The sequence below is a fragment of the Rhinopithecus roxellana genome, chromosome 4 (genome assembly GCF_007565055.1).
Source record: "Rhinopithecus roxellana isolate Shanxi Qingling chromosome 4, ASM756505v1, whole genome shotgun sequence".
In the NCBI taxonomy this organism is placed as follows: domain Eukaryota; kingdom Metazoa; phylum Chordata; class Mammalia; order Primates; family Cercopithecidae; genus Rhinopithecus; species Rhinopithecus roxellana.
In genome coordinates this window covers 8,273,852-8,287,165 of record NC_044552.1, presented here as the reverse complement: position 1 = coordinate 8,287,165, position 13,314 = coordinate 8,273,852, and the positions used below count along the sequence as shown (strand labels likewise).

General features: G+C 33.7%; 1 protein-coding gene across 1 annotated transcript in view; it reads left to right on the top strand.

Annotated features, from left to right (window-relative positions):
• Positions 1–10,807, top strand: part of TMEM170B (transmembrane protein 170B) — a 39,738-nt gene extending 28,931 nt beyond the window's left edge. The window contains exon 3 of the mRNA XM_010357148.2: positions 7,436–10,807. Within this exon, the coding sequence (XP_010355450.1) occupies positions 7,436–7,566 (131 nt within the window). The 3' untranslated portion in view covers positions 7,567–10,807. The remainder of the gene's footprint in view (positions 1–7,435) is intronic.
• Positions 10,808–13,314: the final 2,507 nt, after the last annotated feature.

The window sequence follows — 13,314 nt, the reverse complement described above, 5'->3', positions numbered from 1 at the left end:
TTGAATACAGAATTAACGCATAGAAGCAAGAGAAAACCCTGAAAGAGCAGGGACCTGGTCTGTCTTCCTCGCTGCTCGATCCCCAAAAATAAAACAGTACCTAGAACATAATTTATACTCAAAACATACAGGTTGGATGGAGAGGAGGAGTGAGAGAGGAAGAGAGGGAGGAAAGGAAATAAAGAAGAGGGGATAGGGAGAGAGAATAAAGAGGAAGGAAGAGGAATTAAGAGGCATTAACTGTAATCTATACTTGAGGCCAGGTTCTGAACTACAATAATGGCCGTAGGTTGGGAAGGAAGGAGTTAATGTAAGAACTATACAAAGGACAAAAAATCTAAATTAGTTATTAATTGTGGTGGCAAAGAGATATGAAAGGGGCTGCCAGTAGTTTTTGACATGGCCACTGTTGTAATTGTGGAACCATGAACAGAGGAGGAAGGAAGAAGGAGCAGCTTGTTTGGAAGTTTAAGTGGTATGTGTGTGTATATATATATATATGTATTTATTTGCATATATTATTGGAAGACTTTAAAGAGAGCATGAGAAATTGAATTCTTCCATTTATCTCTGATGATATGTGTGTATATGTAACCCATTTGCAATTCAGTCAAGAATAAAGTAAGCCAGTGATTTTAGAAACTGCAGTGTTATATTTTTAAATCCTTAAAAATGTAAGTCTGACACAATTTCAAGTAAAAATTTGTGTGTGTATTAGCAATAAAACATGTAATTTTTTCTGGCTAATTATCTGACCTGCAAACAGGTGAGTTAGGAAAACTAGCCAATGTGAGTAGTGATATTTATTTTCTTAATACAAGTTGTGAATACTAGTGCACTCGTAGCTGTATCTTCAGTTCAGTTATTGATTGCCAAATATCTATATTCAATAAGATGCTGCTGACTGAATACAGTTACATATTCATTATATTTTGCTGCTACTTAGATTTTATTTTGAAACCAGAGTGATTTTTCATATAGTATTTTTAGTTAATACCAGAATTGGGAGAAACTTATTTATAATGTCTAATTTTAGCTGTTTAATTTTAGCCAGTCTAAAGGTGTAAAGTAAGTTCTCATTGTTGGTTTAATTTGCATTTCTGTGATTATTAATGAGTTTGAGCATCTCTTCCTATGTTTATTATGTATTTAGGTTTTCTGTTCTATAGATTACTCCTTTACATTCTGTGGTTTTCTTTTGGTATTCTTGTTTCCTTTTTAAATTACAGATATTTTTATATATTAGAGATATTGACCTCTGGTTTTGGACTTTGCAAATAATTTATCTCAGTCTTTTATCAGTTACCTTCATCCATGATATAATTTACAGAGCAGAAATCCTTGATTTTGATGTGATCAACTTAAAGAGTTTTTGCCTTACGGTTCATAAAGATTTTATTAAAGAAGTTATCCCCCATACCAGTGCCAAAAGATATTCTGATATATTTTCTTCCGTTAATTTTACAGTTTTTCCTTTTGTATTAAGGTCTTTAATTCGCCTGTAGCAGGAATTGGCAAACATTTTTGTAATGGGCCAAGGAATAAATATCTTAGGTTTCGCAGGCTACTGGTCTCTGTCACATTATTCAGTTCTGCCAAGGTAGTGCAAAAGCAGCCATAGACATATGTGGATGAATGCGCATGGCCTGTTTCAGTAAAACTTTATTTCCATTTACAAAAAAGGCATCGGGCATTCAGGCCATAATTTATCCTCCATGTAGAGTCTACCTTTGTTTTAGGTATTGGATAGGATTCTATGTGTTTTTTTCCCCCACTGCCATATAGTAAATCAGTTTTTATCATACCATACACTAAAAAAAAATCATTTCCTTATTGATTTGTAGTGCCACCTTTATTGTGTATTACATTCTCAAAGTACAGGGATCTGTCTCTGAACTCTATTCTGATTCGTTGGGTTTTTTTTGTCTGTTCTTATGGAAGGGTCACTTTTTTTTATCCCAGTAGTTTTGTGGTATATCTTAATATCTGTCAGGAATAGGTCCCTCTTGTTGCTTTCCTTTCTCAAAGTTTATAGTTACTGATGGAGCTTTATTCTTTCATATAAATTTTAGACTGTGTCTGTGGATCGCTCAAAAAGTATGATAATGATTTTTATTAGGATTTAACTGAATATAGAGGATGATTTGGGAAGAATTGGCATATATCACCCAGGAACATGTAGTGTATCTGCATTTATTGAGATCATCTTTTATGTCTCTTATTAGAGTTTAAAAATGCTTTTCTCGATAGGAAGTTTGTATATTTTTTATTAAGTTAATTCCTAAACACCTGTTACGGCTATTGTGCATGAATATCTTTTGATTACATTGTTTAGTTTTATTGGTGTGGAGAAATACTATTAAGCTTTGTAAGTCAGGTTTATGAAAGATTAACAAAAAACTGGTTCTTTGTAGAGATAAGATGAATAGACTGCTGGCAAACTAAGAAAAAAGGATTAAGGCAAAAGAGTAAAATACAGAGCATAATAGAAGAAATAACTAAATCTCAGTAATGAAGGTAGAGAATTATAAAAATAAAATAGTTTTATGAACAGCCGTACCTAAATATAAAATGTCAAAAGTGACATAAATGGAAATAGGAAATATGAATAGGAAAATAATTATTTTTGCCAATTGCAATATTAAAGACCCTTCTTCCAAAAAAACTCCAGGCCCAAAGGGGTTTACAGGAGAATTCTACCAAACTTTCAAGAACAACTAGTTCATATTTGATCCAAGTTACTGCAGAAAATAGAATAAAAGGTGTGCACAGCTTATTTGCAGAGGTCAGTGGAATCTTGTTGCTGAATAAGATGAGGACTACACCAGAACCTTAGGAATTGCTATTCTTGGAATGCAAAAGATAATTCAATGTCAGAAATGAGTGCAGCTGTATTTCAAGAAAACATTATTGATGAACACTACAATCAGAATTTCATACAATTTTCATGTATCATATAATGTTATTCTCTGAATTTTAAAAAATCACTTTAAAAATGTGAAAACTATTCTTAGCCTACATGCTTACAAAATAGGTGGGTGGGCCAGATTTGTGGATTGTAGTTTGCCAACCTCGATCTAACTGTGCAAACTGATAGAATGAACATATTATTAAAACTAATTCTTCCCTTATCCTTATTCTATTTTTTTTCTGTTTTTCTACCCATAGCTCTTTGTGTCTCTTCACACTTAACCTTTATGATATGCTTGCTTTTTTTTTTCTTTTTCCATTTTAGAGATAGGGTCTGGCTCTGCTGCCCAGGCTGGAGTGCAGTGGCACACTCATACCTCATTGTACCCTTGAACTTCTGAGCTCCAGTGATCCTCCCAACTCAGCCTCCTGAGTCACTAGGACTACAGGCTATCATTTGCTTTCTGTCAGGAAATACACAGGGCAGATAACATCACTTTTTATTGGAATGCCCATTTGCAGGCACTTTTATGTTGTGTATCAGTGTTTTCTGTCTACTGATGACTCTTCTATTCCCCTTCATCCTTGTAGTTTTGTATCTTTTACTCACCTTCAAGTCATCTCGGCAGTATTGCTTTCTCCACTTCATTTGGGATCTTTCCTTATGTCTAATTGATCATGTTCACCACTGTTCACAGTGGCAGATCCACATGTGTTATTTATTTCAAGCACCCTATCCCACTTCTTTAAATGCCTGCATATATTAGCCTCATAAATCACCATGAAAATAAAGATCTTAATGTACTCTTTCAGCTAGCTGTTGTTCAGCAAGACACCCTAAGGAGAGTGAAAACTAAAGAACAAACTGGGATACTTGTTAAAACAATATATAACTTCATATAATTGTAAAAAGATTAATATCTAGACTATATATTTTTTAAAAACCCTGTGACTTAAGTAAAAAGACAACCCAGTAGAAAAATGAATAAAGGACTTAAGCATTTCCTAGAAGTAGAAACCCTAATGGTTAATAATATGTGAAGAGAAACTTAATCACATTAATTGCCAAGGATTTATAAATTAATCAGATAGATAATATCTCTTACCCACTAGATTGGCAAAAAAAAAAAAAAAAAAAGGGATATCACCTGCCTCTGAGGATATGGAGTAACTGAAATATACATTGGTACAACTAATTTGGAAAAATAATTTAGCACTATCTAGTCAAGTTGAACAGGTCCATACCATAGGGCTGAGCAATTCTGGTTTTACCCATGGATCATGGAGAAACTCTTAATTGCATGTGTGTGCTAGGGGTTGTGGACAAGAACAGGAGCAGTGTTTGTGATTGTAAAGGACTGAAAACAAAGAAATGTTGTTGGCCACAGAATGGATAAATAAATTGTGGTATATTCATACTTGGAATTCTGTATGGCAGTGAAAATGAATAACTTATAGCTGCATACAAGGAATATAGTTATTTCCTATTATATTCCATAATATATTTGTGCCCTGCTTTTTTAAATCAAGAATTTATTTAACTTTTTCATTGTATACCAATATTTTTGTTTGAAAAATAGGATTGAAAGATATCCTGGCATTTAAAATGAAATATCTTTCATATCCTGACATTTAAGATGAAAGTTTCTTGGGATTTTAGGGACGTTTTAGGCAAGTTAGGTATAGAAGTTGTTAGATTTAAAAAATTTTATTACGTGAGTAATACATAATTATATTCATTATATAAAACTGAAAACATTGTAGATAAAGCAAAGTCCCTTTTGACCAACACTCTCAAACTAGTGCTCTTCTCAGAAGCAAGCCCTATTTTCAGTTTGGTATGTATCCACCAGATATTTGTTGATGCATTACATTCACTCGTACATATTTACATACATACATGCATACATACACACGTATGTATGTACTAGTAGAGAATACGTATTGTTTTATGTTTTATTTTCTTTGTTACATAGATGATATGTCTAAGTTACTTTTATTTCAGTTCATACAGATCTATATTTTCCTTTTGAAATTGTATGGGTTCATGGTATGGACTTCATGTAGTTTATCTCCAGCTGATGGTGGACATTTGTTTTGTTTTTGTTTGATTACAAAAATGCTGTATTGATTATGTGTTTATGCTTGTATATGTGTGTGTTTATATTCTAAATACTAATCATCAGTTTGTTTTGCATATAGCAAATACTTTCCAGTCTGTTCCTTGGTGTGATACCTGTATGGGTTTTCCTATTTTTTTGTGGTCTTAAGAAGATCTCTTTTCCTAGGATCATAAATATAATTATCTTACATTTTAAAGTTTAGATATGTACTTTTGTTTTTAACATTTAGTTATTTAATCCATCTGAAATTTATTTGGTGAATGGTGTGAAGCAGGGACCTAAATTTATTTTTTTGAAATGGCTACCAGTTGTTCCAACACCATTTATTGAATGTTGAATCACTGATTGGAATTATCTTTATCCTTTACTACTATGATGACTACTAGCCAAAATTTGTTGAGTACATACTAGGATCATCCACTATTTTTAAGCACTTGACAAGTGTCATCTCTTAATCTTCATGCCCACCCATTTTACAGTTGAGGAAGCAAGGCATGGGAGGCTAAGTGATTGCCCAGTGTAACACAGTTGCTAAGTAGTGGAGCTTGGATTTTAATCTAGGAGCTCCAGAACCCGTGCTCCTCACCTTATGTAAGCATGTAGCATTTGAATTGATACATTTGTTTTCCATTTCGAGGCAGCCTGAGCTAGTAATTGCTTTGATTTTCCCCTTCTTGTGGATCATGATTGAAAACAGTATCAGAGGGATGGAGGCCGAATTGTGGTTTTTAAAATGGAAGATAGTCACATAAATCTAGGATGAATCCAAAGAGAAAGAGTATTACTCTAATTTATTTTAACATAATTTCTGATAACAAAGTTGTAGGATACTTAATATTTTTAAAGAATGTCATCCAGTTCCACAATTTGGTTATGTGACCAATTATACAAGTGATTTTATTGTTTGATTAAGTAAATGTTGGTGCTACTAGGAGTTTTGAGATGCTTATTAGCTACTTTATCATTTTCTGAATTCTTTGTTCTCATTTTCACTTAGTGTAAATATGAAGTGATAGAATGATTTTGGGATTTATAGCCATACTAACCTGGATTGAAAAATCCCAGCTCTTGTACTTGCTCTATTTCCTGGGGCTAGTAACTGAACCCCTCTGAACCTCTGTTTTTTTCATCTTTAAATTAGATGATAATACTGAGGGGGTGGTATGATATTTAAATATGATAATATTTTTAAAGTTCCTAGCAAAATACATAGTATATGGTAAGTACACTATTTTAATTTCCTTTTATTTTAAAACATGTATATGAAAGTCCTTGATTTAGGTTAATAATTTGCTTTTCCTGTTTACATCTCTTGCAAAGCAATACAATAACTTTTATTTGGAAGATTTTGGGTGAAGTACAAAGAATTAATCTTTAGCTAATTTTTTTCTAAGTTGACAAGTAAAAATTATATTCTAATTTTCATGAATAGGTTTCAGTCTTAATTGTAATTGTCAATTCAGTATCTTCAGATAACTTCTTTTCTTTTTCTTATGTTCTTTTATCTAACCATTTTAGGATATATAGACAGTTTTGCTAGAAAAATAGTTTTCAGGCCATCTGCATCTGTGAGATGGCGTATTATAATTTAAATATTTCCTCCTTTTTGGTTCCTAAATGTGCTTTTAAAGTTAGCCACTTAGATACCACATCATTATGGATGGTCTGTGAAGATCAGATGTTGAATCGGATGGGCACTGAGGTTCCTCATATGCTGAGATTCTCCCGTTCTTGGAAGTGTACATTACCTAAGGAACCTCACTAGAATAGATGTCAAGTTCATTTTCTATTCTTATTAGACATCAAGATACTAGTCTCCAGATAACTTAGAGTTAGATGGTTTATTTAAAAAGCAATGAACTATTTTATATGGTAGATTGTGAGAATTGTGAGATGGATTAGTCAGGTATTATATTTTACATGACATTTAAAGATTCATATTATTCAAAAAAGATACCTTTAATATCAAAATATTTATTAATAATTTAGCAATTACATTAAATTATGTTATTTTTCTGCATTATTATTTGTAATTATCAGTATGTTATGTTGTATGTTTACAAAAATGCTACAGAGGTGTAGCTAATTGAATGCCCAGGTGAGAGGTTGCAATAATGAATTATTTTTATGAACGTATTTGCTATCAAGTATGGAGCATATACCATAAATACATATCTTTTGGTTGAGTAGAAAAGTCTGTTTTTCAGATAAGTGGCTAAGTGTATTATGGGAAGGTGTAACTTTCACCAGTCACAGGGAAACTTTCTCATAGAAAGTGGATAAAATGAAAAAATACGATGATTTAAGTTTTGATGAAATGAAAAGAGCTCTTAAGGTGCAGCATGCAGTGTGTTATAAAACGAGGGACTGTGCCCCTTCATTTGTCTCCCGTTTCTCCTTAGGTGCAGCAGTAGCGGGCATTTACAGAGTAGCTGGGAAGAACATGGCCCCTTTGGAAGCGCTGGTATGGGGCGTTGGACAGACTGTACTGACATTAATCATCTCCTTTTCAAGGATCCTCGCTACACTTTGAGGTTTCTGTGGGAATGTCTTACTTCACATAAGGAAACAGATGTACAGATTCCCTGAAAACGGCGTTGTTAACAAGTGGAAATGAAATTGTGCAAGAATGTGGACTGAGCAGGTCAAAGCATAAGGAAGACCTTGAGCTGTGTGGAAAGATTGCCCTCTGGTGTTCAAGTGATTGCACTACCGCACTGCACCTTATGTGCCTCTGTCTCAGGCAAGGTGCATTAAGACACTATGTAAAGTTACAAGAAAAAGCACCTTGTTTAGCTGCCTATCAGGTTAACATTGGTGTTGAAAATCATCGTTCCTAACAGTGTTGTGTTAAGTTACAGGGACGTTTCGAAGTATTGATATATGTGCCAAACTCTTTTCTTTTTGTTAACATTGATCATGTGACAATTTGCAAGCGTAGATGTAGCTGAGTGCTGTGAACATATTTGACATGAATTCAGGTAATGTACTAAGATTTTTGTTCTGTAACACTAAATCCCGTATGAGTGCTAAATACTGAATTCTTTAATATGAGAGAAATTATTTGGTTTTAAATGTTGCGCGTTTCTGGGATTTAGGGCTTCAATATGTTTAGGTATTATTGTTATTTAATTGATGTGGAAGATAAGTCTTCTTAACTGAAGACTAGCTCAACCGTTTTAAGAACTCAGAGTAGCTCTGTAGGGTGCATACTTTTCACTAACTTAACACCCTTTTAATAGCTTCCCTCACGCATACATATTCTGTTTATACAAATTCAGAAACTTGAAGGGTCATACACATTGATTGTAGTTTGTGCGTCATAAAAATATAATTTGAAAATTTTCTTAAACATTTTGTAAGAAAAAAGTCTGAAATGCATGTTGCATTCTTTGACCCTTCTAAAGAAAGTTTTTGCCTTGTATCTCATGGACAAAACATCTTTATAACTAGTATCTCAGCGGGATTATATTACGTGTTGCATATATCTTGATTTTTGACAAAACATAAACAGTCTTTCATTCTGGAGTATTAACTGTTTTTAGAGAGTGGCCTAAATTAGGCTCTGGAAATAAAGACCTCATTTGTAGCTATAAGTAACAAGTAAGTTATATAGGAAGAGTAATAAACTTATTTTACTTTGGACATGTGGCAACATCATAATTTTGCTAAGTGAAAATTGGGAAATATAGTAGATAATTTTAAAATTTGGCAGTTAGTCTCAGCATATCAATACAGTACTGAATGTGTATTTGAGTAATTCATTTCAGTTGTTCAGTTCTTGATTTATGATAGGAAGTTATGATTTAAGTTTACTAGAAGAATCTGTGAGGGCGTATGTTAAAAGTGGAAATGTCCTTTATATAAAACATTTTAAGAGGTTCTGGCAATACGTAATTGTAAGAGTATAGGAAGTAGGGTTGAACTGGTCTCCTAATGAGATTTTTTTGGCACCAGATACAGTTATAATGTGCTAACTCAAAGGAGACATTGCAGAGAATGTTAAGGATAATCAAAAAATAACCTGGTAGCCTTGCTGTTTAATCCAATTTGCTGTAAAGGTAGGCCTTTGTTATATTCCATTCAAATTTAAGAACTTTGTTACCCGTACCACTTTTTCTCTAGCCAGAAGCAGAATATATCCACAATTTATCAATGAGAAGTTGGAGAGGCAGTACTTTTCCCAGTATGGAAGCCAATTTAAGGGATTTACTAACACTGGCTTGGAAATTCGTTTTAAAAAAAATAATAAGCAACTATGCATGGATCTTTGAAGTAAATCTTAAAATTGATTATTTTTATTATGTGCAAGCCTGAAATTGTTTTCATGTGTTCTTTATATTCCTGATGTTTTTACAAATTAAATTTAGGCATAACTTTTCCAAGTCAATCATTTTTTCTTTTCTGCCAGACTTGAATTGTGTTCTTCCTTTATTTTGGCTATTCTGTGAATAATTTAAAGCATTCGTATTCTTCCAGAGGAACTACCAATAGCATGTGGAAATTGTTTCACATCTACAGAAGGAATACTTACTTTAACATATGGTTATTTTATGATTTAAGAAACGGTAAAGTAATATAGAGCACGATTCATAATCCAAAATTAATGAGAAAATAACTTGGATACATTAAATGTACCAATGTGTGGACCAAAGAGATTTAAACTCTTGTTTTTACTCTAGAATGAAAGTATAATTGAACGGTTAATAATTAGTTTGTAGAGTGTCCTGCAGTTATCTCATTATCAAGTTGCTTTACATTATGAATTGTGTGTGTATGTGTATACTTTTAATTTTAAGGGTTATTTTTGGTTCCTTTGCTGTTTTCAGTTATTTCCATGGAGATTTTGTGCAACTGTCACTCTTTTGATGTTTTGAGATGCAGTTGAATAGTGTGAGTTTATGAATTGTCTTAATAGCTATTTATATGCTGAGATTTTTAAAAAGTTAGTAGCTTTCCTATAGACACAAGAAATGTTTAATGATATATATACACACACATATATATCATTATATACGTATATAGAGAGCTGCTATATATGAATACAGTCTACTTGGAAACCTTTTTTTCAATGAACACTTTCATGTTCTAGTGGAAAATTTGTTCAGTGTAATGATCTTTTAAAATAGGTTTGAGGATGTTTGAGAATTTTGAATTTTGGAGAAATTTTCTTCACTTAATAGAGCTGGAGACCGTTGTTTGGGACATGACAAAAGCCCTTATTGATGTATTTGGGTTATATACTTCGTTAAAATTTATATATGATTTAGCAGTACATTTCTTCATGACAAATGCAGGAAGGGAGGGAGGATCCTCTATAGTGGACACTCCTTTATTAAAAAAGTGTTTAATAAAATATTGTTTACAGTGAAATCAGCTCCCCAAAGAAGGAACTCCTACATGTCCAAACTAATTATTGTTTAACATACTGATTAAAAATGCCCATAGTTGACAGCTAGTCAGGAGGCCCCAAATAAACTACAGATAATGCTTAAAACTTTAAAAGAAGGAGAACTAGTAGTCTTCCCCATGAGACAGTTCCAAGGTAATACCCTACCTTGCTTAGGATAAACAAAGTCCTAAATGATGGCTATCTTCAGGGCCTGTAGCTGAATTATTCTTTAGATCTTAATGTTTACCAAACAGTGTTACAGTTTGTTACCCAATATACTTTCTTAGTATTTGCAGCATACATTTCACTGCTCGAAAAAGTATAAGGGTTGGGTTTTGTTTGTACTTTAAATGAGAGAAATAAAGAAATGAGTTGGCCTGTATATCTTGTATTTGTGATATAAGGAACGGGATAATTTGAAATCACAGAATGTTGTGGAAAAGGTCTTTAAAGAACCTCTAATGAAGAAAGTGCAGCTGCCACATTGATGTACCTAGGCTGCCACTCATACACCAAATAATTCTCTTTTGTAAACACTTTCTGTGGATCCACTATGTAAAGTGCTCTACCAAGTATTTTCTCTAGTAAGGAGTACAAGAATTACCAAGATGGAATTCTTTACCTTGAGTCCACCAAGAGCTAGCAAGATGATTTTAAATCCTAAAAAGTTTGGGACAACATTTTGCTTCCTGGTGTTAGTTGAGAGTTAGCCTGTTTTGTCTCTCCAAATTCTCATTTTCCTGGTTCATCCACTAAATAGAATTTCCATAACTGAGATATCATGGCTGTGACATAGTGAAGAGAATACTAGACTCCAAGCCAGCAACACAGATTGAATTAAGACTCTGTCACTTGTCAGCTTTTTGACCTTGAGTGAATCACTTAACCTCTCTGAGCCTCAGTTCATACTCTATAAAATGTGACTAATACCTCATGTAGTTATTGTGAGGATTATGTGAGATTGTTTATGAATGGCAAAGCAGTATGTATTTGACAGTAAATGATCAATCGATAGTCTCTAGAATTTTTTTTAAATTAGATTTTGCAATTGCATTACCAATTGAATATGTTGTTTTGTAAAATTCATCAGTTTTCTTTCATTTCTATATTTTCCCTACATATACTTTAGGAAAGAAACTAAAAACATTCTCTTAGAATCTTGCTTCATCTCCTTTTCACCTTTTCTTTTTAAAATCAGCAGATCTTTAAGAACCTTTTGTGAATTGGTGGTGGCAGAAATGGCCAGTGCAAGGAGGATTAAATTAGGAGTTCTGTTGACCACTGGTTAAAATAGGACAAGGGTAGAGAGGTAGTCAGCCTTGACTCCTTTCCCTAATCCCACTTACTTCCCTTGGATTCATTCAGCCATGTTGATTCATTGACTTTCTATTTGCTAATTATTCTTCTTGAAAAGTAAGAGCGATATATAACCCTTCTGTCTTCTCTATGTCTGTTTTCTTCTACCGGCCCTGGGCCTTTGGCTCTACAGTGCAGTTCTAATTCTGTAGAAAAATAGAATGATATTCAGTGTCTACCAAGTCCTTTCTTCCACTGGCCAAGGGTGCTTAAGCCCTAGCTGTTATTTTGTTTCTTTTTTTTTTGAGATGGAGTCTCGCCCTGTCGCCCAGGCTGGAGTGCAGTGGCATGATCTCGGCTCTCTGCAAGCTCCGCCTCCCGGGTTCACGCCATTCTTCTGGCTCCGCCTCCCGAGTAGCTGGGACTACAGGCACGCACCACCATGCCTGGCTGATTTTGTATTTTTATTAGAGACAGGGTTTCTCTGTGTTAGTCAGGCTGGTCTCAAACTCCCGACCTCAAGGGATCTGCCCACCTCGGCCTCCCAAAGTGCTGGGATTACAGGCGTGAGCCACCGCACCCAGCCTTTTTTTTTTTTTTTTTTTTTTTTAACTTTAAGTACAATTATTTTAAATTTATGTTCATTATATAATTCAGGGAGTAACAAAATGCCTGGAGCAATTTCTGAAATATTCTCAAACCACTTCACTCTTGACACTACAGATTTTTCTCTCAGTCTCAATCAGAATCTCTGCAGTCATTATTTGTTTTTAAGATGTGAGGGACGAGGAAAATTAATGAAGAAATTCTAGCAGATTTCGATTGCAGAGAAATTTGGAAACACTTTTTGGGTAACTGGGTAAATTACTATTTCTTTTAATAATCAGGGGTGAAACTCTTAATTGTTAAAATGGACCAATAATCGAATGGTTTTATAATCTTTCTTAACTTCCTGTCTTTGTTACAACATCTTGGAAGAAAACTCTTCAGGATAAAAAGGATATTATTTGATTAAAAATTATAGCGTTTAGAGACATAATGCACAAAAACAAAAACATTTGACGAAGCGCCCTACATCCTGTGAAACACAATTTCCACGCTTTAGTTAGGACTAGAAACTATACTGGATGAGTATGTAGACTGCATGTTTACACGTGCTGTGTTTATATGCGAGGCTTCACTGACCACCGTGCATTTTGAAATTGTATTACATTCTGTGTGTGTGTGGTGATAGGTTTGATCTTCTCACTTAAGGAGCTCTGTTCTGTGTAGGCAGTGACAGTGTTAAGGAGGTTGCTGAATTAGTTATCTAAAAATGTATCCGTGAATTTGGGGTAAATAATGCTTAATATTTGACGTATTTTCAGTAAATGTGGAGATAAATCAGATAATACTTTTAAATGAGTGGAAACACTCACGTTTCTGAGTGAGCTATGAACTATAATCATCTCTTCCCCTGAGTTTAGAGAAGTTGTTTTCACATTCTTTACATTTATGGCACATATATTGAACTTACATAATAACTCTTCCCTGATTTTGAGAACAAATTTAGCAGTTTCCTAAAAATCTTCCTCCTCTTTCCATACAGATGTC